The sequence below is a fragment of the Nesoenas mayeri genome (assembly GCF_963082525.1).
Source record: "Nesoenas mayeri genome assembly, chromosome: 22".
Lineage (NCBI taxonomy): Eukaryota > Metazoa > Chordata > Aves > Columbiformes > Columbidae > Nesoenas > Nesoenas mayeri.
Window position 1 is genome coordinate 7,607,696 of NC_137572.1, and position 25,450 is coordinate 7,633,145.

Below are 25,450 nucleotides of genomic sequence, written 5' to 3' on the forward strand. Positions count from 1 at the left end.
CAGTCTCTACGGAGCAGCCCTTCTCGTGGCGGTTTTTTCTGAGCAGACCGTTCCTCTCCGGTACGTGAGTTGGCCGCCGCGCGGGCGGGGCCCAGCACCGCCTCCGGGACAGAGACGCGCTCCCCTCCCCCCCGCGGATCGCAGCTCTCCCGCTGAGCAATGAGGGTGGCCCTGAAAAGGGCCTTTGTGTGGTGCTGCGGGGCCGGCCGGCCTAGTACTCCTGTGACTGCTGCCCGCTGCCCTTCTTGCCGGCCTTGGTGGGGCCCGCGCCGCCGCCGCTCGTCTTCTTGGGCAGCAGCACGGCCTGGATGTTGGGCAGGACGCCGCCCTGCGCGATGGTGACACCGCCCAGCAGCTTGTTGAGCTCCTCGTCGTTGCGCACCGCCAGCTGCAGGTGACGGGGGATGATGCGCGTCTTCTTGTTGTCGCGCGCCGCGTTGCCCGCCAGCTCCAGGATCTCGGCCGTCAGGTACTCCAGCACGGCGGCCAGGTACACGGGCGCGCCGGCCCCCACCCGCTCCGCGTAGTGCCCGCGCCGCAGCAGCCGGTGGACGCGCCCGACCGGGAACTGCAGCCCAGCCCGGGACGAGCGAGACTTGGCCTTCGCTCGGGCCTTACCGCCGCTCTTGCCACGGCCAGACATGGCGCCTCGGTTCGCTGCCGGAACCACCCGCTCCCTTACCGAGCTCTGCGGCGAAATGAGGTACGAGCCTCCGCACCCAGCCCTTTTATAACCTTCTGCAAAGTAGGGCTCCGCTCATTGGACAGCGCCACTACGCCTCGCTATTGGTGCACCTGACAGAAGAAACTTTCTGCTGATTGGTCCTCTCTGCGACACCACGGCGCTTGCCCCGAGTCTATTGGCGACGGAGACCGACCAATAAGAACGTAAGGCGCGAAATTCATACTGCGCTGAGCGTGCTGGTGCGGGGGCGAGCGCCCCGGGGGGCGGGCGGTCGCGCAGTGGCTGCGGAGGGGCTGCGCTCTGCCGCCCTGAGCCTGACAGGAACTGCGCTCAGCAGGAGCCAAAGCACCCCCCGCGAGCGCTGGCGTGCCTGACAGCAGTTCTGTGTCACCCCTCGGTTATGTGCGGAGGGAGGGGCTCTGCTCCAGAAATGAGCAGCCCCTGGCAGGGCAGAAGGCCACAGGGATGTATCGTGCAACCTGGTGTCACTGTGTGTCAATATTCTTGAAGCAAAGCATGGAAGGGAAAGGCTACCATGAGTTATTTTATTCTGAGAGTGCTCTGAGCTTTGGTTTATAACACATTATGTCCATGGACCAAAAACAAGATTGGAGAAGCCAGGAGAGGATTCTGGTTTACTTGTTCTGCTGTAGAGTCTCACAGAAATTGCAGTCCGTTTTCTCTCTTGGGAACAGTAACGTGCTTGTCAGATGTACAGATCTCATCTTTCCCACTTGCCCTAAGCGCTGTAAGTAAACGTTTGTTTCCCTCCTCTCTGAAGGGTACTCCCAGTACCCATCATGTCCAAGTAGCAGCACATCTTTTCTGTCAGGAGAATTGAACAAAAGCCTTCTGTGTGCAAAAGGAGAAGACAATTACAGTTCAAGCCCACGCAGAATAGGTACTTGCGTTTTGACAGGTGTCCTGAAGTTCTTGGAGGGCCAGAGTAAGATCCATTGAATCATTTGGTCAGCAACTGGAAAAACTAAGTGATAGGTACAACTCTTTCCTCTGCTCCCTGACAGTCCAGTCAGACATCATAAAACAAGCGCACTAGTTGGTACCGGATTGAAAATGCAATTGTGCTGCCCAGGACCTAGGTAAAAAAATCAGACAGACAACAGAAACATTAGTGTTAAATAGTTTAAAGGCTGGCAGATTCATCCTTTTTGGATGGATTTGCTATGCTTTCCAGCGTGCCTCATTTCACTAAGTATCATTTAGACTCAATTTTTTAGGTGTTGAAAAATGAAAGGCAGAAGTCTAGCCAGAGTCTGTGGTTCTTTCGCTGAGAACCGCAGCTATCCACAGGGGATTTCTGTGTGTGCTTTCCTCCTGAATGGGGATCTGGCTAAGTGTCTCTTCTCTTCGCTAATAAGAGTCTTTTATCTTTGATCCAAGGAAGAAAAAATCTTATTGCAGGCAACTATGCAACGCAGGCCTTTCCAAAAGCGGTGTTTCTAGTATATTGTGCATGAGAGTTCACGTGCTGAATAGAGGTAGCGGCAGTATCTGTGAGGCGCGTTATCCCTGCACTCTGAGTTGCCTCAGAATGCTCCTGCACCCTGCTCAGATTTCCAGATACAGCTGACGTGCATGCCACACATACTCAAGTCCGCCAGCCAGAGGTAAGTCTGGGACTGTGTTATTTCATGCGACTGAGAAATAGGAACATGGAAAAAGGCTGTATTGAGTCAGAGTGAGAGGCATTCTGCCTTACTAATGTTTTTCTAGCATCCAGCGATTTGTGCCTTGGGAAACTTCTCAAGTGAACCTAGGAACTTTGTATTTATTAGCTCTCAGCGAACAGGGAGGAAGAATCTGTTTCCTCCTTGAGCTGCATAAACCTCCAATTCTCCTCAAGTTCCACTGCTCAAGTGCATCATGTGTGAGAAGCATGACAGTCTACCTCCCCCTTTCCCCTAACAAACTTCTCTAACAGCCCTGGAAACCCATTTAGATCTGTTTGTATTGTAGAGTATGTCTTTCCACTGCAGGAACCATTTGTCTGACCTGAAGGAGTAGCAACAGGAGAGTGAGACTTCGCTCGTGGGTGGGTCCAATCAGCTTTATCACAAAGTTAATGAGTGTCATATTACTGCACTCGGTGTACTCGCCGTCTTCATCTGTTCCACTCCTCACATCTACTATGCGCAAGATCTTGACTGCCTGGGGAAAGAAATATGGTACGTTGTTTCACCAGGTATGTTGAGTGCTCACCTGGCTCTTGCTCTTACTAAAAGACAGGCCAGGCCTATGATGGTCCTGGGACGCTGCTGCCTGTGGTTATTCTGAAAGACTGTTAACGTCATTGCGTGACTGTGAGGGATGGTGAGAGACTAAGCAGAATATTTACTCCTGGATTTGAGCCAGGAAATAAGTAGTGAACCCAGAAGTTCCACCTTCCCTCCTATCCTATTCCTCTCACACTTGATCACTGCCTCAGAACACATCTGGATTTTGAATGTTTTCCAGATTTACCTTCAGAATGTTTGTGCCCAGGGCAGAGAGGCTCTTCGTTTTGAATTTGGAGTAGCTCATCTCCAACTTCCCTGTACTAGTGTTGAGCCTAAAAGAAACATGAAAATTTTAGTCAGATAGAGCAAAGAGACAGAGAGATCCCTATGTAAGCAGAATTAGATCCCTAGCTGAATAGTTGAGCAAGAAATCCAGTGATGGAAAAAGCAGGAATAATATGCTACACTTCACAACACCTGTCAATACTTAGTCCCTCAGACTGGGCAGTAAGGAAGAGACTCCTCCCCACCGTACTCCAAATATATCCATAAAGCCGTATAGTTTTCAAAAGAAAACTATAGAACGTGATGTCTGCAGAGATAATCGCTACTACTACTATGAATGCCTGTATCGATTTATCTCAATCTTGTAGCTGACAATAATTGTATTCTAACTTTGTTAAAAATCACTCTTCTGTATCTGGGAGAGGGGGGCGGTCAGAAAAGTTAACTTTGTTCAGAAACCTTTACTGTATGGTGTGACTGCAGGTGGAGAGTGAGACAGCTGACTTCTTACCTTTAAAACTTACTTTGATGGCTTTTAAAAAGAGCACACTCCACCACCTTTCTCAGCTGATGTTGGAAATAAAAGGCACAATCTGCGGTACTATTGTAGGTCACTCAGGTACGCTACCTTGGCAGCCGGTGACGCGGACAAGGAATGATGTGGAAGAGTTGAGGCAAGGAGTAGAGGAAGTTGAGCACTTGCGGGATGAAAAAAAGCAGCATTGTTTTGCTGAAGTGCCCCAAGATCCCCACCACAGCGAAGGTCATGCCGGCGAAGTAGCAGAAGGTGTCCCCAACAAACACGCGAGATGGGTACCTGCAATCCACAGGGCAGAAAAGCAAAGGTCTGTCGTGATCGCTGTTGCCGTGAAAATTACTTTATAGCTACCAAATGTATCCCCACGTGGCAGGTTAGGGACCAAGAGGGAACTGCCGCAGATCTACACAGTGAAAACAATGATTGCAGGTACTTATTCTAAGAATTGCAGGACTGGGACCCACAGCCTGACTTTCAGAGAACATGATGTGGAAAAAAATGGCTAGCGAGACATATGAGGAAGTGTATTCTGCGCATTTTGGTGAGCTGGTGTGACCGAATTGTTCTAATGAAAGGAAAAGCTTCCAGTGCATCGATGCTTTGTGCTCTTGGTGCTGGCAAGAAGCCTGTTTACACCCACCTGCACACTGGTAAGTGGTTTGGTTTGCTTGAAAAGGGAGGAAGTAAAGGGAAAGGACGCGCTCTGTCCATCCTCTTACCAGTTGTGGTAAAGCAGCCCCAGCGTGGTAAAAAAAAAGGGAATCATGAAGTAGAGAGAAAAAATGTGATCATCTCGACAATCCCCTACGGAAAAGAAGAAAAAAGCATTTGTGATAAGACAGGACCAGCTGATTTTTAGTAGTATCAGATATTGAAATCTAGGATTCTCTTTCCCTTTGCTTTTTGTACCTGCTAACATACACATTATCTTCCTTACCATTTAACTCTACAATGTTGAATACGATAATGGAAGCAGCTATCACCAGCGACTGCCCTGCTTCAATTCCATTAATTCCAGCGAGAATGTTGATGGCGTTAGTGCAGAACACTGCTAGCATGCCCATGTACACGTAGTAGAGGACACCTGCAGATCAGAGCAAGCCCAGTGCTTTAGTATTCATGTTTAGTGGGTGGGGTTGTGCCCCGTCACCGGTTACTTAAGCAAATCCTTCAAGTATTTCCTCTGCAGCACAGAGTACTGTTGGGTGACCCCTTCCCCTGTCTGCCCGCCGCTTCAATGGTGGCTTCTGGTGACTCAAAACTTACCCAGGTCCAAGTGCACGCCCAGCAGCACCCGGAAGGGCTTGGGCACCACGATGGTCGTGTTCCCAAAGTTGGTGAAGTAAACCATGAGCAGTGGGAGAGAAGCCATGGTGGGAAGAAGGAGCTTGTGGCGCCAGCGCAGGTTCAGAACGTCGTCCGCAAAGCCCAAGAAAATCATGCAGCAGATGGCGAGGAGCGAACCGATGAACTCGACGAACTGCAGGCCAGAGAACGGGACCCTGGTTAGCGGCGGCCACCCCTGCCCCTGCCCACCGCGCTCCGCCAGGCCGCACCTCGTCGTGAGGGAAGGCCGCGCACTGCTCCTCCACAAAGCACCGCAGGAAGGGCACGGGGATGAAGCAGAAGAGGATGATCAGGAACACGGCACCGCTGATCACGCCCTGTGCCTCGGGGCTGAAAGGAAGGCAGGGCAGGGCCTCAGCGCGGCCGCCCCGCTCCCGGGGCAGCTGCCGCTTCGGAGGCAGCGCTACTCACACGGGCTGCCGGGAGGCCTTGTTGAGGTCCGCGCCGAAGAGCCGCGCGGCAAGGAAGCGGTCCTTGAAGGCCGGGATCAGCGTCAGCGTGGCCACGAAGCCCAGCAGCGACCCGCCCAAGTTGATGAGCAGGGGCACGGCGGGCCAGGCCGCCATGGCCGCGGTGGGCGCCTCCCCAGCCACGGGCGCGGAGCGGCGCCGGGCTCGCCAACGCCTCGCGCCGGCGGTTTCCAGCCGGATGCTACAGGGCAAGTACCGGATACGCCGGCCGCCTTCGGGCTACGAGCGCCGGGAGCGCCATCTTTTGCTCTGGCAGCAGCCGCCTGCCAGCGCGGGACGCTGCTCGGGCGCCGGGGGGGACCAGGCTCGCGTTCAGCTGTGCTGAGAGCGGCGCGCAAGCAGCTGCGCCCGGCGCCGGAGGCCGCTTCCCCCTGCGCTCGTGCAGCCCGGCTCCCCGCGAACGCGCCGGCGCTCGCCTGGCGCGGACTCCGCCCGCCCCGCCGCGGTCAGCCCCAGCACGTCACTTCCTCCCCCCGCGGTGCGGAGGTGCGCGGGGCAGCCGCTCTCCAGGCCGGCGGAGCCGCGTTTCACCCGCGCCCGGGAACCGGCGCTTGCGGGCGGCTGCCGGCGAGCCCTGGGCAGCGGCTGGGCCGGCGCCGGAGCCCGCCATGCCCGCCGGGCCGCCGTGAGTCGCTGCGCCCGGCGCCATGGGGCCGGACACGGGCTGGGCCGCGCTGGTGCTGCTGTTCGCCGCCTCGCTGCTCACCGTGGCGGCCTGGCTCGTCCAGTACTGCCGGTGCGCGGCCCTGCGGGCGCCGCGGCGGCGCGGGGCGGCGGCGGAGGAGACCGGGGCGCGGGCGCTGCTCGCCGCGCTTCTCGCCCTGCGGTCGCTGCGGGAGCAGTGGCAGCGGGCCTGGGTGCGAGCCCTCAACAGCCAGGCGCGCCGGCACGGGGTACGGCGGGCGCGGGCGCGGGCGGGGGGCGCCGGCCTTTGGTTCGGGCTCCGGGGAGCTTTCCGCGGCGGAGCTCGGCCGGAGGGTGCCGGCAGGCGCACGGGGAACCGGCGGCTCTTCGCGAGCCGCTTTGCGCGGTGAGGGCGCGCAGAGGCGCCTGTCGGGCTTTGGTGAACGCGGTTCTGAGCCCCAGACCGGGGCGATGGAGCCGCCTGATGTTGCCACTTGGACATTTCCACAGCAGCCTCTTTGCCCTTTAATCCCTTGGCGTGACAGTTGCATTGATCTGTAGTTCTGGAGTTCACGAAGGAGGATACGTACTGCCGACTCCAGATGGAAATAACCACACAGCAGCTCGAGTTGCCTTCAAGGCGGGGGTTTTTGTCTGTGAAAGCTGCGGTCCAGAGTCTGTCATAAACTTCTTTTCTGTTGTATGAACAGGAAGAGGGAGCCATTTAAGTTGCACAGGGAAATCAAGAGTTAGAAAAGGTCAGCATGACGCTAATGTGTTTCAAGAAAAGTAAGTCTTGAAGAATGCGATGCGATCTGGTGTTTTGAGTTTTCCAACAAGTTTGAAAATGTCTCTCCTCTTCTGACAAAGGTGGTTAAATTCTGGACTAGAGGCAGGAGAGAAAAGTGGATCTCAGTGCAGCACGGCCACGTGAAAAAAATCAGGCGATTGGTGACAGTGGGGAGGAATCAGAAATTATTACTCTGGCTGGTCCTAGCTGTTGTTAGTTGTCTCAACACAACAGGCTTTGTAATCCCTAACCCCATAGGTAAGGTCGTGACTCTGGCTTCTTTGGGAATGTTTGTGCAGCAGTTTTCCCAGCAGACCTTCTGTAGCTCTTAATTTCTCTGTCTTTGCATTTGCCTCGGTGCCATCCCCTGACAACTTGCTGGGATGAGATGAAGAAATTGGATCTTTGAGGAAGGCGACTTAGGAAGAAATGCTTGTTTTTGTTATATGTCACTTTGCAGTACCCGTCTGTTTTCGGGGAAGTGATTTTCAGTGATGAGGCGTGTAAGTCACATCCCCGCGATACAGTCCTCTGAGGACTTAACTTCACCAGCAAGCACGGGCCAGTTTGGTTTTGTCCTTTCGTTTTCCTACTTAAAGTACATAGCGTTGTCTGGCATATCGAGAGCTGAAGGGTTAATTGAGGCTTGTTAAGCAGTTATCCTTGCAAGTAGCTGCACAAGATGGAACAAATTTTAATTGCATAGGTCAAGCACGGTGTTCTTGGAGTTCTGTCATCCTTAATTGTAGCAGAGCAGAACCCTTTTTGAGAGTAATTATTATTTGATTTAATCAAGTAATCTCCTTCGAAGTGCAGAGCAAGGACTGTGATTATTTTAAGATGACAGTTGCTTCCTGGTATTAGGAAGTGCAAATATTTGTGTGTAGTGAGCCACCTTTGTGATCCTTTCCTGGACTGACCCGTGTGGGTGAACACATGGCTCTGGTGGAGGAGGCTTGGGAGAAGAAACAGCAGGCATGGCTAGTATGAAGCAGTAGGGAGTGATCTGATATTGTTGGGGTTTTTTTGTGTGTTGGGTTTTTTTGTTTGTTTGTTTGCTTGTTGTTTTTGTTGTGTGTTTTTTTTTTTTTTTTTTTTTTCACTTGGGGCAGGATTAGCATAGAGGGGAGAGAGAGAAAAAGAAGATACAGGAAAGCTTTTGCAATGAAGAGGGGTTAATGTACTTATAGCTGACTGCTATCCAGAACAATTTCCCATTCTCTTTTGGGCTTCCCCGTCTGAAATTAATGTGGTGTTTGTGACTCTAAGCCTTGACCAGAGACCTTATTTCTTTTCTGCCTTGACCACTGGGACCTAACGGAATTCTATCTTTGTAGAGTTCAGTGCAGATCACATTTGAAGAGGGTCCTCGGTTACCACCAGCTGCAACTATAAGTGACGTGACTTGTAAGGGACAGTCGGACCACAGCATGGTGAGGCTCTGCTCTTCTGAATTGTACAGCACAGGGTGTCTCTGTGTTCCATGGAGATCGCCGAGGCCTGTGTGATGGGGATGGTGGGACTGGGGAAGTTCTGAGCAACAGCCGTGATTGAGTTCGGGTACCTGTCGACAGACTCATGAGATTGTGGCCCTGGGGCTGCACATCAGTGAGCTCTGGGACAGTGCTGGGGGGAGATGTCTTGGTGGAGCTGGAGCATATGGATGCTGAGCCCAAATATCAGGTCCTACAGTGGGGAGGATAAGAGGACATCTGTAACCAGTACATCTTTACTGGTAGTCTGAAATGGCAGGTTTGCAGTGCAGAACTGCATCTGGGAGCAAGCCTGATGTTTCTTTCCTGTTGTGGTGGGTCAACCTTGGCTATTGCTTTTCGAAGTTTTGGCATCGCACGGCTGCCTCTTGCCAAGGATATAAACTTACCTCCTTCCTTTTCTCTCTAGGTGCTATACTGCTCTCTGTCAGCTGAAGCTGTGAAATTCCCTGTCTCTGTTACTCAGCAGTCCCCAGTTGCTGTTTCTGTGGACACCTATCATGTCACTTTGGCTGTGCTGCAGGCTCAGGTAACGGTTGGCTAACTTGTTCTTTCACCTGGCCCCACACTGATCGAGGAAAGAGGACTCAATTTAGTGCAAATAAGGCCACATTGTGCAGGAAGAAGCAGCGTGCTGTCACTGATATTTGGTGGAGTGGCAAAGATTCCCAATCTATGTGCTGAGTCCTGTTTTCTGAGTCTTTTTCTGCAGGTCTTGGCTATGTAACATATCCATTACAAAATCTAGAGATATTTGCAGCTTGGCACCATTCTATACTGTGTTTTTAAGCGAGTGTTTAAGAAGTGAAAGGTCCCCAGAGTTCAGTTCCCCTTGTGGTGTGAGGGATAGGGCAAGATGCGTCCTGTGCGCATGCGCAATTCTGGTGTTGTCCTGATTGTCGTTGTGAAAAAGAAATCCACACTGAGGGGTGGTTTGCTTGTCAGCGCTCCACTTAGTCCATTCATAAGAGTGCAATACAGATTATTTTTTTCTAGGGGTTGCATATTGCAGATGCTTCTTCCAGACTAGAAAGTCTGTGGAATTGCAGTGGCTGGTAGCTCCATAGTCACTTTCTGGCTGGATTGACTTCTCTGGAACGTGATTTTGTTCCCATCATGAAGAAGGGCTTGATGCTGGAGGCGGTATCTTGCCTGAAGACTGCACGCTCCTTTGTGCTATAGGGAGACACAGTAAAATCAGAAGTAACTGTGGCGGAAGAAGCCAATCCCATACTATTGCACGTGTTACAGTGGGAAGATTGTTCTGAAACGCCTTTGCTTTCAAAAGCTTTATTAAAATATTCAACCTACATTTATCAGATCATTCCGGTTTGGTTTTGTGCCTCCATTCTGCGGTCGTTTAAATAGCTGCTCTCTTTCTCCTCGGTGTTTCGCGTGCCTGCTGCCGATCTAGTTGTGGGCAACAACTGTGGTCGGTTTTTGTCTTTGTCTAGTCTCGGGGAGCCAAGTAGCCTTTGTCACGTCTCATCAAATTCCTCCTCTACTTGTTAGCATTTTCCAGGTCTCCTTGTCTGGGCCTGTTGAAATTTTGGGTTGATGATTCTTGTAGAGAATTGCATGTGGTATTCCAGTTGAGGTCTTGCTGCTGCGTTGTGAAATTCTGGTAAGGTTACCGTATGCCTGTTGGTTGGATTACTTTGAGGACTGTATTGCCAAATGTGTCTTACCTCTTTTATGCACCTCTTGTTGTTACTTACCTGACTACCCTGTCCCAGATCTGTCACTTCTGACTGAGGACCTTCTGTGCTCATGGTAAATGAATGTCAGTCTGTCAATTACTGTAGAACTAAGTTAAATTTTGTTCCCCAGTTTTTACTATAAATATTGGGTCAGGAGTTATTCTTGTGTGGTTCTGTTTCTGTCTGTTGCATTAATGATGCTTTTCAGGTGTATTGGTGTGCAGCTTTTCAGCAGAACTACAGGATGGTGTAGAGTCTGGTTTGTTGTTGCAGACTATTGTGACATGGTTGAGTTTTCAATCTGAGGATGATCTAGAGATGCATTGCTAACTTACCAATGGCCATGCTTAGGTTTGGCAATGGTTAATTGATGTAGCTCAGTAAACAGTCTGTGTCAGTGCCCAGTTCACTCTTTCGGATTGTCCCTCAGGCCTTTTCTTCAGCCTAAGAAATAACCTATCATTATTCCCTGTGATGGTATCTCAGCATCCAAAGGTCACCAGGAAGCCAGATCTCGTTATGGATCAATGAGGCTTCTGCAGCTGCTTGTTCCCGTAGGCCCAGCACCACTTGTGTTCTTACATGCTCTCTCTTGTTGCTGCGCTGGTGTGAGGGCCCTTCAGTTGCTGGGTTTGAAGTGGGGCAAAAAGCACCTAATGAAACAGAAACTGTTCTTGACTATGGGTATTTGTTCTGGGCCAGGTGGAGATCCACTTGGAGGAGATACAGAACGAAGGTCTCCTTGTGTCGTGGGTGTTCAAGGACAGACCAGACCTGAACCTTTCTGTTCTTCCAAGACTTCAGCTTCGTGAGGTGAGCTATCAACAGCAGGTGGCTGGACTTGAGCTGAGCAAGGGTGGGAGTGGCAGAAACGGCGCCAAGCCAGGAGGAAGGCTGCTGCGGAGAGGAAAGGTTGGCAACTCCCTGTCATGGTCCTTTAGGGCAAGGCAGGCGATTCTCTCCCCCTGGAATTCATGCTAGCTCAGCTCTGTCAAAACAGTGCAACGTCAAGAGAGCCGAAGCAGTACCGGTGTCTGTTGTCCGAGTTTGGTGTGGCAGCTGAATGGGAGTCTGTGTAACAAAAAAGGCTTTCTGTCTATGTAGGTCCTTCTGCTGTTGTCAGATGTAGAGTTGTAAAATGAGGTGGGTTGGTTTGGGGTTTTCTGGGGGGGTTTGTTTTTTTGGGGATTGTTTTGAGAGGTTATTGTGTGGAACCTGAAGGTATTAGAGGTTTAATGGACAAGGCTGAACGCAGGATTGCTTGGCCTTCTGTGATCCAAATGGGTTGGTTAATTTGTTTGTTTTATTGATGCCCTTGCTGCTTTGTCCTGAGTAGATGTTGGAATTCGGCTCTTCTCCCAAAAGTGCGATACTCCCATCTCACGAGGTGATGAGAATGTGGCAAACTGTAAAAGAGGTGTGTTGTCAAAATTTGCAATAGGTAGGCTAGAAGTGGAGAGGCTTAGTTTGTCTCGTTTAGACAACTTATGTTTACCTGCAGCTGTTTCACAGAAGCTTTAAGAGCTGGGGAGAGTGAGGACAGGATGTGGGAAGATACCTGGGCGGTTATTACCGGGAGAAGGACTGTAGCATCTTAGTGGCTTGAGGGGCAGTTGGAGCTGTATAAGGAGAAAATGCATCTGCCTCCTTATGACTTTTCTGCATTTCCTCTTGAACTGCGGAGGGAAGAATGAAGGGAGAGTGGATCTGTCCACCATCAAGGATCTGATCGAGGACACCATTGTCAGCACGCAGCCCGCCATGATGGTGAATCTGAAGGCCTGCACCGCTGGAGCTGCTGCAGTAAGGCTCCCTCCTCCCGTCATTCCTACGCCTCCAACATCTCGTCCTGAGTGCTTCTGAGGCTCGGGCAGGAAACCAAGGGTTGCGACTCGCTTCTGGGTGACAGCCGCCTTCTGGCCTGCACTGTCATAGGAGCTGGGGTACCGTGTCACGAGAGAATTAGAAACTCTGTAGTTTGTTTCCCAGACGCTGAGTGCCATTTGTGCTGAGGTGGAACCAGACTGCCCGAGATCCATCTCTGTTTTGGCAAGCACTCTGTCACTCTGAGCACCAAGGCTCCATCCAGGGCAACCCTTACAGGAATGGCCCATGGTTTGCCATCTTCTCTTGTCCATCTGGCAGCCAGCAGTCTTGTCCTTATCTGTCTCTTTTCCTGTCTGCCTTAAATAACACAGGGTCCCACCCAAGATCAGTAGCTTGGGGAACCTGCAGCATCTTTTGGTGGCTCTGTGGGTATTCCCGGCCGTTGCTATGAGGAGCTACTTAGTAGATGCAAGGATGGACATAATGCATCTTGCCGTTGTCTGCTGCTGACCGAAGGATAAAGGCATCGGTCTCGGTCTTGTTGTTCCCCAGGTACCCAGCAATAAGTTGACTCGAGAGTCCCCATCAAGAGTAGCAGCAGCCCCACTGGGTTCTAAGCTGTTGCTCCGGAATCTTCGAGTGCTGAACTTGGGCAGCCGGGGGAAGGGAGGTAAGCGTGAAAGCATTGCTGATCTGCAGGGGCAAAGGATGAGATTGGAGCGAGTGGATGTTTTGGGTGGGTTTGAATGGAAAAGAGGGTTGTGCGTCTGCATGGTGCTGACGATCGCATACACATGCTCTGCCCCTCTGTTGCAGGAGTTGGGGAGATACGCTGCATGGCAGAGCTAGACAGCCCCCCCCAGCAGAAGCAGACGAGACTGATGACAGCTGGCAGTGCTGATGCTGCAGCAGAGATGGAGTGGAATGAGGAGCTCTTTCTGTAAGCATCTGCTCTCCTTCTGGTTGGCATGGTGGAGGCAGACCGGCATGGTCTCAGGGTGTCATTAATGTGACGTGGTAACTGCTTGAAGGCTGAATCTCAGCCTCCCAGACAGATCGCCCTCTCAGCTTCCCCTGGCGGCCTACATGGCCCTGCAGGGGACATGAACCAGAGTCTTCCTCTTCTGTGTAGTTTGCTGCCCCTTTTTATGTCCCCCAAAGTAGTGCATGTGTACTGGGGCTTTGGAAAAAGTGATGAGGCGTGTGAGATTTGAGGGTGGGAAGATACAGAATGGGGTTGTTTGCTCTGTGACTGTTTTGCAAAGATTGCGTAGTACCAGCCTGTTTTTTTCGGTTTCAACAGGGAGCTGGGACCGAGAAGTAAAGAGCTGAAGCTACAGGTGCTGGGGAACAGTGACGGAGGGGCAAGTGAGTACGGGCAGCCATAAAATGGTTTGTAAGACAGGGAGACAAAAATGCGTAAGGGACTTGCTGTGCTTTGAGCCTCTGGTAGTTCTGGGTTGGTACGATGTGCGATGAGCTGTGCAAAGGATTTTTCATATCCAATTTTTGTGAGCCTCTGACTGCGTGAAGTAAGTCTAGAATCTGTTCTTCTTAGTGAAACGCTCTTACTTGGGCCTTTTTGGTACCCCAGAGTTTACTGCGACCTGCCTGTCTCCACTCTGAAATGGGGAGAGGGATGCGAGGATTTGCCCCTGTGTATTAGAAGAATGTTGCAGAAGGCTCTTAACTCTGTTTGTTTGTACTCGGTCAGGGAGTAACCGCAGCATCTATTTTTGATGTGGGCTGCACAATGGCCATCTCTCTAAGGGAGGCGATTTCTGTATTGGTAAAGAGGAGTGGAGGAGCGCTGCCTGCCCCCTCCCACCTTGAACCTAGGAGCTGCCAGGGTTGTGGGGATCTGCTTTGTTGGCCCACGGAGCTGCTTCCCAAAAGCAGCGGTTGCCTAGGAGACATCTGAGGTGCTGAGATGGTGTGGTATGTTTTATTTTCCTGTTCCTTCTCGCAGATGTGCTCCTGGCACATGCCACACTTTTGCTGGATTCTTTGGGCAAACAACCATCTGGGAGACAGGTCTGCTCGCTGGCCCCAGGAGCTGGGCAGTCACTGTCCGGCGAAGCTACCATTGTATTGGAGGTAAGCTCCTGACTCCATAAGTTTGGCACAAACGCACGCTGCAGAAGCATTCGCGATGTGAGCCTCTGGAGACAAGCATGATTAGACCTGGGCTTGTCACACGGGACTGAGGCCCTTACGCCGAGGAGGGATGTTGCCTGACCCTCGGTTCCTGACCCTCCCTCCGTTCAACTGACACTGCACTGTCACAGAGGAGCCGTGCCCAGTGCAGAAGCTTTTGTCACCCATGTGCCTGCCCTTCTGTCTGAGAGGGGGAGAGCTGGTCTGAGCTGTGCTTTACTCTTTGCAGCTGCTGTTCCAGGAGTCTCCTGCATCTTTGAATGCTCAGCAGGCCACATCTGTGCGAACCAGCATCACCCCCACTAAGAAGGTGGAGATGGACAGGACTATCATGCCCGACGGCACCATTGTGACTACTGTCACTACAATTCAGTCCCGACCTAAGGCAGACTGCAAACTGGGTGAGGCTGCCCCACAACAGGTGTCTTGTACAGGTGGCTGCTATGGGGGCGCAGACTTGGCCATGACATTCCTGAGGCCGCTCACGCAGGCAGTAGCAAAACTGTTTAGCCATTGTGTGTTGCAGCTGCAGACTCGCACCTTGCGTGGTGCTTTTGGCTTCTGGGTCGGAACATGGGCATCACTGCCTTTCCCTTAGTGTCTTCTTGTTGGCTGGAGACTCATGTGGCCATGGGGGATGGAATGGGTGCAGCCCTATGTTTTGGGGGAGGCAAGAGAGGGACAAGCCTCTCTGACACCCTTTGGTGGAGGGAGGTCCCAACTCTAACATGTATGCTGCCACATAACATCTACATGATGTCGGGCCGAGCATTTTGCCATTCTTCCTCTCTGTTCTCCACTGCTAAAAAAGTTACACCATGTGTACTGAATGCGGAGCCAAAAGCATGGTGACCTTGCTTATTGGCAGTTATTGCTGCTTGCAGTCTGAGGTGGTGATGAATGTGGTGCTGGGAGTTCCATGAGGTGGGGCTGGGAAACAGCATGAACTGGGGCTTGTGACTGGGCTACTTCACGTGTCTTTTTCCAATAGGTTTCTTACAACTTCATTGCTGCAAAACCTCACAGAGCCAGCCTCTGCAGGCTCCCTGTGCACACTTGAGGCTTTTTGGGCGTGCCTGTAGGGAGCCACAATACAGCAGTGAAATTGCCTAAGCTTCATCTCGAGTTACTGGTGTCTCTGTGTTTCTGCCTCTCTTACGCTGTAAAGATTCACCATCAAGGTCGCCTTCCAAGGTGGAAGTGACAGAAAAGAAGACAACAGTGCTTTTGGAGAGTGGCTGCCCCTTGCCCAGCAGCAGCCGTAAGTTCATAATAAATTCCATTCTCTACCTTCCTGCACATGTAGTTGCCTGTTGCAAGCATCGTGGTCAGCAGGCGACCTCCTGCCCATGCTGAAGGTTGCAACTTCAAGTGCTGGTATCTTTTCTGTGCTCAGGAGACGGCCATATGCCCAATGGCTTGGATCCGGTGGCCGAGACGGCGATCAGGCAGCTAACCGAAATGAACAACAAGCCTGCCAAGAAGACACCAACAAAACGTAGCACGCTGATCATCTCGGGAGTTTCCAAGGTCTCTGGTAGTTATGGGGCTCCATTTCTGATCTGGGAGGCTGTGTGCATGTGTGAAACCACCCTGTCCCATAGTGAGCAGTGTGGTAAGGTTCCAGCACGGATGACGTGCTCAGCAGGATGCTTTTGCTGCTTCCTTGCAGCTTGTTGCTGCTTCCCAGTGAGTGTCAAAGGCACCTCGCCAGTCTGCAGGGCAGCTGCCGGCAGGAGCTCACACGAGAGCAGCTGCGGAAAGGGAGAATGCTTTCGCAGCCACTTGGGAACCCCCTGGGCAATCTAAGGAGTTTTCCTTAGGCTTGCCTGTGGGAGTGAGGGAGGTGCTGTGGAATGCTTTGCAATGAGCCACGTTCCAGTATGTTCCAGCAAAAGGCTGACGATTGCGCGCTGGCGCTGTCTAGCGCTGATGATCGGAACCGGAGCATCTGTAGGTTGTTGTGGGTGGAAGAAGGGAGATCCTATCTTCTTGTCTGACCTTCTAAACCCCGTCCAGGTACCTATTGCTCAAGATGAAATGGCCCTTTCTCTGGGTTATGCTGCATCCCTGGAGGCCACGGCGTACAGGGATTCTGCCTCAGAGGGCACAGCTGACCGGGTACACGATTCTACCGAATCGTCACAGCTGCTGGAAACATCGCCATCAGGACAAAGGGCCAGTCAGGAGCTGGATGAGACGACACGATCGGACATCTCTGAGAGACCGTCGGTGGAAGATGTTGAGTCTGAAACCGGCTCCACAGGAGCCCTTGAGACCAGGAGCTTGAAAGATCACAAAGGTAAGGATGAACCATTAGACAGTAGCTAATGTTAGCCTGTTGTACTTGAGGGCAAAGTGACATTCGAGTTCCTGCCCGAGCGCGGGGGCTGCATTGTGTGGCCCAGATTCCTGAGAGACCTGGCGGGTGTGGAAGAGAAGGAAGAAAGCAGAAAACAAGCCCCTTCGGTAGGAAATACTGTTGTACCTTTGTATGGCTTGCAGGTTTTGGATGTGCATTTTTGCATGCATTTGGGGCTGATGGCAGTCAGGATCTCCATCCTGTCCTGCCTGAGTGTGTCATCTGGAGCCATTGTTGTTATTTTAGCATTTGAGCATTGTTGCATAAAAGGAAGGTTATGCACTGGGGACACGTGATGGTGTGCTTAGCCACGGAGATTGTTGGTATTGCAGTCTGTCCCGTTGCTTGGGATGAAAGAAGTCTTTGCCGCTCATCTGAGAATGGCTGGGTGCATTTTTGCCCCTGAGACCTGCCAGGGCAGGATACTATCGTGGTTTCTGTCTCCATCCTCTCTGTCTCTGCAGTTAGCTTTCTTCGGAGCGGTACCAAACTCATCTTCCGGAGGAGGAGCAAGCAGAAAGAAGCGGGCCTGAGCCAGTCACATGATGACTTGTCCAACGTCACCACCAACTCCACTGCCAGGAAGAAAGCTGGCAGCTTTTCCCACCGCCTCATCAAGCGCTTCTCCTTCAAGTCTAAATCCAAACCCAGAGCTAGCGATAGTACAACGGCGGATGAGAACTGAAGGATGGAGAAGCCTGTCAGAAAGATTGTGCGGAGATCCTTTTCTAGTCTCTTGTCTTCCCACTCCATGGTATCTGTGACCTGCAGTGCAGTTCCTTCCAACTTCGGCTGAGGGAAGACACCCCAGTGCTTTATGCCATTTGGGGACTGGAGGTGGCGAACCTGCGGCTTAGGCTGCTTGTCTGCCTTGGCTTAACCTTCTTCGACTGTCATACCTCACCGTGCTCTCCCAGAAAATTCAGGCGGCATGCTGATCCCTGTCGGGGGTGCCAGGAGCTGTGGAAGCAACTCTGCCTGTGCAGCTGGCTGGCCTTGCCTGGTGCGTCCTGGGAAGGGGTGGGGTGGCCTCTCAAGTGGCAACCCTCAGAGATAACAGTTAAGAAACTACTGGGTTAGCTGTGTTGCTGAGAAGTGTGGGATGTAGCCTCGCTCAGCTCTTCTAGCGAGAGAGAATGGCATGGTTGCTGGCCATCTCGTTGCTCTCATTGCTTCTGCTTGGTGCAGAGGCTGTAATGTGACTGGGGTGTGGAGCGATGCGTTCTGGGGCTGTGAGATGTCAGAAGAAGCTGTGGGTCTCCACCCAGCTCTGCCATTGGAACAGTCTCTGGTTCAGACAGTGCTGAGGGATGCCTGCTTTCTGTGTTATGCTGACGAAGGAAGGAGTCACTAAGAAGAAGGAAGTTCTAACCATTTGAACCGTGGGGCAAGTTTTTGTAGAAGCCCTGGCCCTTGCAAGAATGTCTGGTGGGTTCTGTGGGTGCTGCCACCCTGTGACACAGCTGTCCTCCTGCAGCCGTGTCCTTGAGTGGGGAAGGGGCCGTGCTGCAGCAGCTGTTGTATGAGCGGGGCGCTTTCCCTCGAGGGCAGTTGGGGGCTGCGCCGGCGGGGCGCCAGGCCGCTTTCCTGGCCTCTCGTGCCAAGAACCGGCACTTGCACCCGGGGATGGATGGCGAGGAAGGTGGTGATGCTAGCGAAGGGTCAGGCTGACAGAGAGCCTGAAGCTGCGTGGCAGAACGAGGCAGGAGTTCATCTTTTCACTGATGAAAGGGTTTCCTGTAGTAGAAGGAGCCTTCTTGATTGCATCTGGTATTTCCTGTCTTCTAGCAAACCCGATCCACCACGTTCAGACAGCGGGCATTTCTGCAGTGGGTATTTACAGAGGGGAAGGCCCGCAGGGGAGAACTGACTCCTTGCCTGGGCGGAGACTGCCCTTCTAGACAAACGACTTTCTGGTCTCCTGATGCACATTGCAGGTATCCCCAGAGGCCCCTTTCGGACAGCGTAACAATGCTCTTTGGTGGAACGCTTGCGCTCTGTCCACACCCCGTTTGAACGGAAGCTCCTGCTCTCCTGTGGGCTGCAGAGTTAGGGAGATGGGGCACGGGGGAGGCAAAAACTCACTGAAGAGCAGTCGCTTAGTGCTGCCTGGATTTGCTAGCTCTGCTCTCCTGTCACAGCACCTCCTGAGGTGGGGACTGTTGCCTTGCCTTATACAGGATGCAGTCAGCTGAAGAAGCAGCTTTTCTCTTGATGATGCACGTGAAACATGTCACTTTCTTCAGAAGGATAAATCCTGGCTTACTGATGTGGCCACTACGTGCCATTTCCAAAGAGCAGAATGTGTTCGGTATGCCGCTGCGAAAGGCTTTACGGACAGGAGTTTCAGGTGTCTCTCGTGTCTGGATGTTGGGAAGGCTGTAGTCGTGTGGGGCTTGGACGGAAAGTGCCAGTGCGTGCCAGCAGAAGAGAGTCTCTGTTTTTCCTGCAATTCCCCATGAGGTTGGGCATGTGTGAGAAATTTGACTGGTCCAGCTGGCTGACCAGGAACCTCTTCTCCATCTCTTTGGTCCAGGAGGCTTTCTGTCATCCCTGAGCTCTTTCATGTCTTTTATCCTTTTATCCTGTTTGAAAGAATTCCTTGTGAAACATTGCATTAGACGTGCTGCTTTGAATGGAAAGGAACTTGCGGATGAGCCAGCAGCTCTTCAGTTGGAAGTTTATCGCAGAACCTTCTGTGAATCTCATTTAATAGTCCTGTATTCTTCTCTTTAAACCACAAGAGCAACTGGAACTGTCTCGGTGCAGAGTGGCCAGAGGCAAATGCCCGAGGCTTGCACCCACGCTTCCGAAGTGTGAATGTGGGGCTCAAGTATGTGAGGAGGACAGCAAGCATTGTCGTTGTGACAAAGTGGCGCATAGGATGCATGACGGTTTGCGTGTCTTCCCTTGATTTTTTGGCCATGCTTTTTATCACAGGCAGTACTTTGCTAGGAAAGTTTGTATCTGGTCAGAATGTAAGGGAAAAGGGGATATCATCATGTGCTGACAGAGAGCATCCCCAAACATTCATTCCTATGCCCACTTGTGTTTCCTAGCGGAGGTGTACTTACTGCCATTTCATTGCTTCTCAAAGTCGTACAGTGCAGGACTGATATTGTAATCTTTTATCTTGTTGTCGGTAAGCCCGGAATGTTTTTCAAAGTGTTGGGGCAATCTGCTGGTTGAGGGACAGAGGGCTGAGGGGGAATGGCTCAACTGTGTGCAACTTGTTTTTAGTTCTGATATGCTCCTGATTAACACGTTGATCCTTTTTCTTCATATCTGTACTGCTTGCGCGCACAGTTGTTTTCATTCCCCAAGCAGGAGGTGACTGTTTTTTTTTTGTCCTGGCCACGTGAGCATGGGTGACTTTCCTGACTTCCCAAAACCAAGAATGTTAACTGCCCCGTGGGGGAGGCGTGATTATTGGTGTCAGAAACAATTCTTCTATCCTAACCTTCTCAGGAGGGAAGGTCACCTAGTCTTTGACCTCCAGAAACTGTAAAGACAGAGTCCCAGGGAGTTTTCCCCCCATAGAACTGCTGCTTGAAAAAATCCCTTTTGTGTTTAATCCCTGATTGTGCTTCTGGCTTTAGGACAGAAGAAATGCTATTTGAAATCTGCTTTTTTTCCCTGTTTAACTTCTGGATACCCACGCCCTCACCTCGGTGCCATTGCGGGCTCTGTGGCATTTTGTAACACCCCACACCAGTGCACAGCGCGGGCCGCCATCCAGCTGTTTAGACTTGCATGGTCTGCAGTCGCGTGGTTGCTGTCTCAGGGTTGGCTCAATGTTTGCATCTTGTGAAATCGGTCCTCGACTGAGTATGTGGGGGAAGAGGAGCAGCGGGCTTGAACGCACGGGGGCTTCTGAAGGAGTTCAGTCTGCTCATGATGGCCTGCGTTTCTGGTGCTGCGTTTCACTGCCAGCTACACACAGGTAGAAATGGTGACTGGTAAATGAAGCCAAAGTATACATTTTGTGTTGGTTGTTTTTGGTGTGGTTTTCTTGTCTTTTTTTTTTTTTCCTCCTCTATTTTGGCTGAACAGTTACTAGAACTTACCCATGCTGTGTATTTGTACTTCTCTGAAAAAAATAGACTTCTGTGGCTGTAAGTATGCTTGTAAATATATTTATATCTGGATACATCCTCTCCCCTTGTTTTGGTAAGGGGTTTTAAGAGTCTTCACGTTGGAAAAGCCCTTGGTATCGACCTGCGAGGGGGTATCCTCTGGAGGTGAGAGAAAACAGGCATGGGAAGAAGTGGAGGGAACCGCAAAACCTGTTTTGGGGGTGCTGTAGGCTTTAGAATGACGGATGTCTGCAAGCACCCTCACGCTGCTTATGTAGCTGAGGGCAAATTTTTAGGCAGATGGGCTGAACTGGGGAGGGAGGACTACTCAGGTGGAGAGCTAATCACAAAACAGTTCAGCAGAGGAGAGTGTAATGAAAACTTCTTTAAGCCAATGTAAGAGGGCCACAGGCACACGCTGTTTCTGGACTACAAAGGCGTGCACAGCAAAGTGTAGCTTACAAATGTTTTTGTTCCATTTTCTCGTCTTTAGTGGTGCCGCTTCCTCCTGTGATGGCTTCTCTCAGTTAGTTGTTTGCTAAATCTCCAAAAAGTCATTTCTAGGTAGCTGGAGAGATGCTTGAATGTTGGCTGGCTGGCGTTTGCGTGTTTTGGGGTCTTTTGCCTTGTTCTCCTTCTGCCCCAGGTCATGGTGAGTGTCACGGTAGAGTAAGAGTCTCAGTGGAAGGCCTTTGTGTACTGGCCATATCGCAGCTCCTTCTACAGGCATGACTGCCCCACACCACCTTTCCTTGCTAGTGCAGGTACTGGACCAAACACCCATGCTAAATTTGAATTAGCACCTCAAATCCTTGTGCGTGCTCTTTTGTACTTTGATGCCTTCTCTCTGGGTGGATTATTTTAATCCCAGATTGTTTAGAGGAAAAAAAAATAGGAACTGTGTAGCTATTTAAGGGTTGAGAGTCAAATGACTTTATTTAGACTGAATGAATGAAGTTCTTACACCTTTGTAAATGTTGCAGAAGAATTCCAATGCAGTGTAATGGCTGAACCTGTTAACTTATTAAACCACATGGAAATCAAAACCTAACTCCGAGTCTGATTTTATAGCTGCTGTAGAGTGGTGAGCTGGGCTCTGGCTTTCTAGAAGCTCAGGGAGGTCGGTGATTTGTAGCTCTCTTTTGTAAGACCGTCGTCTCTGAACAGCTCTCGTTGTTGGATGCAGGTGCTGGGTTTATGCTCTAAGTCCACGGCAAGGGCTGCGGCCTCTGCGGTGCTGCTGGGAGGCAACGGGCTCCCGAGACAGTGACGTCCGCCCTGGAAGGCGTGAACGGCGCCGAAACCTTTGGCTGGCCCTGGACATGCGGCAGTACCCCGGGAGGGTGGGTTACAGCTCGGGGTCACCAGCTGGAGCGGGGAGAGCCGTGCCTTCTCCCTCCCAAGCGCCTGCTTCATCTTTTTCTTCTGCCGTAGCCTGCCTCCTTTCTTGTCCTGTCCTGGCTTTGCTGCAGGGCCTGCAGTTGCAACTGTGAAGCTGAAGGAGGTCGGAGAGGCGGTGGCTGCATGTTTCCACGTCCAGACGGGCTCCCGGGGGGAAGGACATGGTGTCGGGCTGACACACTGGCCTTGCTGCTGGGAGATTCTTGTCCCACGTGGTTACTGTTGATAAAAGGAACAACAATCTTTTAGAAACCCCTAGGCCTAATGTAGCAAGACTAAGCATAATGTAACAGACACCTATCAGAGAAACAATAGTGAGACTGGACAAAGCGGGATATCTTAGCTTGCAAGCTGGGAAAGTGGAATGTTCTACCAAATGGAAGAGCTACATGACTTTCTGCGTAGCAGAGGTGAGTGTAACTGGTTTGTGTGTGGGGTTATAAATTCTTTTCAAAGGCTTCCTAGTTTCTGGTGTCACCTGTGGGGTGAAGTGTGATTCCGTGTGCAGGTTTGAAAGGTGCAACGTGCAGAGCTCCCTCATTTGCCACCAGATCTCCAAGTCACAGAGACAACGTTGCTGTGCAGCTGCTAAGGACGGCGCATGTCCCGCGCAGAATAACATCCTTTGCACTCCGTGTGCGTGTTCCTCCTTTGAAATGAAGTTGCGCTGCCCGGTGTTTCACGTTGCGTGCGGTACCTGCTGGGCTGAGTCTCCTCCCCGCGCTCCGGTCGGTTCCATACGCTGCCGCAGCCTCGGCAGCACCGTGGGGTTCGTTGGACGCGTTGCTGGCGGAGCCGGCACCGACAGTCTCTGGACACGTCGAGGCGCTGCGGTGGGTTTTCCTGGAAATTCCAAGGACCTGGTGTTTTATTATTGTAACTGCTTACTTACTGTAAGACATGTAGAATTAAAACTTAAATAAGAGTAACCAGAAGAGTCTTTGGGAGTCAGTAATGCCTGTCATCTACTCTAGCTGTTACTCAAAACTCTGCAGACAGTAATTATCCCCAATTTATATAATAAAATTTAAAAGAGTGGGATATAAATACTGGAACACTAATTGGAAGTAATACCTGTAGAGAAAAAACCCCTACCCCCTTTCCCCAGGCGGGCCTCCCAATGGGCGTGTCCTCCCAGTCCCCGCCCCTCAGTACTGACCCCACCCTCGTGGGTGGGGCCACACTCAGCTGCGCGCGCGGCGACACCCCCTCTCCCCCCCCGCCCCCTTCAATAGGTGACCCCTAAGTAACTCCATAGCAGCCCTATGGCTGCCCCACAGGTACCGCTATAGCAGCCCTGTTCCTGCCCCGTAAGAGCTCCAGACTCGCCTCTGAAGAGCCCCTTGGCAGCCACTGAAGTGCCCCACAGGTTATCACCACAGCCGCCCCATCCCGCCCCACGGCCGCCGCTGCGGGACCCCTGGAGCCCCCGGCCCCACAGCGCGCCGTCTCGCGCCCCCGGTGCTGGTGAAGCCACGTCCTGGCCGCCGCTTTTCTGCGCCCCCCCATATCTCCCCGATCGCTGCTGCTGCCGCTGCCGGAGGAGCCGCTGGTTTTCTGCCCCCCCCACATCCCCCCTATCGCTGCTGCTGCCGCGGCCGGAGGAGCCGCCGCTTTAGGGTTAGGTTAGGGTTAGGGGCTAGGGTTAAGGCTAGGGTTAGGGGTTAGGGTTAGCGCGGCCATTAGGGTTAGGGATAGTGTCACGGAGGCACCCCGAGGTTAGTTTAAGGGTCCAAAATCAACTTTTAGTCCTGCCGGGTCCTGTCGGGTCCTGTCGGGTCCTGCCGGGTCCTGTCGGGTCCTGCCGGGTCCTGTCGGGCTCTGTCGGGTCCTGTCGGCTCCTGTCGGGCTCCGTCGGGTCCTGCCGGGTCCTGTCGGCTCCTGTCGGGCTCTGTCGGGCTCTTCCGGGTCCTGTCGGGTCCTGTCGGCTCCTGTCGGGTCCTGTCGGCTCCTGTCGGGTCCTGTCGGGCTCTTCCGGGTCCTGTCGGGTCCTGTCGGGTCCTGTCGGGCTCTGTCGGCTCCTGTCGGCTCCTGTCGGGTCCCGTCGGGTCCTGTCGGGTCCTGTCGGGCTCTTCCGGGTCCCGTCGGGTCCCGTCGGGTCCTGTCGGGTCCTGTCGGGTCCTGTCGGGTCCTGTCGGGCTCTGTCGGGTCCTGTCGGGTCCGGTCGGGTCCTGTCGGGCTCTGTCGGGTCCTGTCGGGTCCTGTCGGGCTCTGTCGGGTCCTATCGGGTCCTGTCGGGTCCTGCCGGGTCCTGTCGGGCTCTGTCGGGCTCTGTCGGGTCCTGTCGGGTCCTGCCGGGTCCTGTCGGGCCCTGTCGGGTCCTGTCGGGTCCTGTCGGGTCCTGTCGGGCTCTGTCGGGTCCTGTCGGGTCCTGTCGGGTCCTGCCGGGTCCTGTCGGGCTCTGTCGGGTCCTGTCGGGTCCTGTCGGGTCCTGCCGGGTCCTGTCGGGCCCTGTCGGGTCCTGTCGGGTCCTGTCGGGCTCTGTCGGGTCCTGTCGGGTCCTGTCGGATCCTGTCGGGCTCTGTCGGGTCCTGTCGGGCTCTGTCGGGTCCTGTTGGGTCCTGTCGTGTCCTGTCGGGCTCTGTCGGGCCCTGTCGGGATCTGTCGGTTCCTGTCGGGTCCTGTCGGGTCCTGTCGGGCTCTGTCGGGCCCTGTCGGGCTCTGTCGGGTCCTGTCAGGCCCTGTCGGATTAGGGTTAGGGTTCGGGTTAGGGGTAGGGTTCGGGTTAGGGTTACGTTTAGGGTCAGGGTTAGGCTTAGGGGTAGGATTCAGGTTGTTTTAGGGTTAGACTTAGCATTAGGATTAGGCCTAGGGTACGGTTAGGTTTAGGGTTATGGTTAAACTTAGGCTTGGGTTAGGGTCAGGGTTATGGTCAGGGTCCGGGTTTGGTTAGGGTTAGGGCTAGGGTTAGGATTACAGTTAGGATTAGGATTAGAGTTGGTTTAGCGTTAGACTTAGCGTTAGGGTTAGGCTTAGGTTACGGCTATGGTGAGGTTTAGGCTTATGGTTAAACATATGTTAGGGTTCTGGTCAGTGTTATGGTCAGAGTCAGGGTCAGGTTAGGCTTAGGGTTCACCGTTAGGGTTAGGGTTGGGATTACAGTTAGGGTTAGGATTAGAGTTGTTTTAGCATTAGACTTAGTGTTAGGGTTAGGCATAGGTTACGCCTATGGTGACGTTTAGGCTTATGGTTAAACATGTGTTAGGGTTATGGTCAGCGATATGGTCAGGGTCAGGTTAGGGTTAGAATTCAGGTTAGAGTTAGGGTTAGATTTATCATTAGGATTAATGATAAATTAATCCTAATTTAGTAATCCAACAGTGTCTGACAGAGCCCGACAGGAGTGCAGGTGCTGTCATTTCCAGTGAGGGTCCAGGTGATTTGATAAGGGTGGTGGGTGGGCCTGGGGTGATTGATCCCTCTCCTTTCCCAGGGGATTGTGGGAAGGGGTGGGTGGG

The 25,450-nt window shown here is 52.5% G+C and overlaps 3 protein-coding genes and 1 long non-coding RNA gene across 5 annotated transcripts; 2 read left to right on the top strand and 2 right to left on the bottom strand.

Annotated features, from left to right (window-relative positions):
• Positions 1-110: 110 nt before the first annotated feature.
• Positions 111-882, bottom strand: H2AX (H2A.X variant histone). Its single transcript, XM_080358092.1, has one exon. It carries the CDS (start codon positions 641-643, stop codon positions 212-214), a length of 432 nt encoding a protein of 143 aa, XP_080214218.1. The 5' UTR covers positions 644-882; the 3' UTR covers positions 111-211.
• Positions 883-1,246: 364 nt separating this feature from the next.
• DPAGT1 (dolichyl-phosphate N-acetylglucosaminephosphotransferase 1) lies at positions 1,247-5,938 on the bottom strand. The gene is made up of 9 exons (XM_080358093.1): positions 5,504-5,938; positions 5,302-5,422; positions 5,012-5,225; positions 4,683-4,829; positions 4,465-4,549; positions 3,836-4,024; positions 3,167-3,254; positions 2,699-2,854; positions 1,247-1,781 (listed from the first exon to the last, which is right to left on the bottom strand). Exons 1-9 carry the CDS (start codon positions 5,656-5,658, stop codon positions 1,716-1,718), a joined length of 1,221 nt encoding a protein of 406 aa, XP_080214219.1. The 5' UTR covers positions 5,659-5,938; the 3' UTR covers positions 1,247-1,715.
• Positions 5,939-6,090: 152 nt separating this feature from the next.
• On the top strand, positions 6,091-21,712 carry C2CD2L (C2CD2 like). Of its 2 annotated transcripts, none has more exons than XM_080357826.1 (14): positions 6,091-6,455; positions 8,314-8,409; positions 8,879-8,998; positions 10,872-10,982; positions 11,859-11,972; positions 12,549-12,666; positions 12,813-12,936; positions 13,300-13,364; positions 13,966-14,093; positions 14,383-14,554; positions 15,322-15,414; positions 15,550-15,683; positions 16,173-16,455; positions 16,980-21,712. In XM_080357826.1, exons 1-14 carry the CDS (start codon positions 6,210-6,212, stop codon positions 17,198-17,200), a joined length of 2,025 nt encoding a protein of 674 aa, XP_080213952.1. In that variant the 5' UTR covers positions 6,091-6,209; the 3' UTR covers positions 17,201-21,712. The 2 variants fall into 2 exon arrangements, with proteins under 2 accessions (XP_080213952.1, XP_080213953.1); XM_080357827.1 differs by lacking the exon at positions 6,091-6,455 and adding an exon at positions 7,148-7,234.
• A 9-nt stretch (positions 21,713-21,721) lies between these two features.
• LOC308048597 lies at positions 21,722-22,842 on the top strand. Its single transcript, XR_013923155.1, has 3 exons — positions 21,722-21,934; positions 22,064-22,402; positions 22,501-22,842. It is a non-coding gene; the product is annotated as an uncharacterized lncRNA (long non-coding RNA).
• Positions 22,843-25,450: the final 2,608 nt, after the last annotated feature.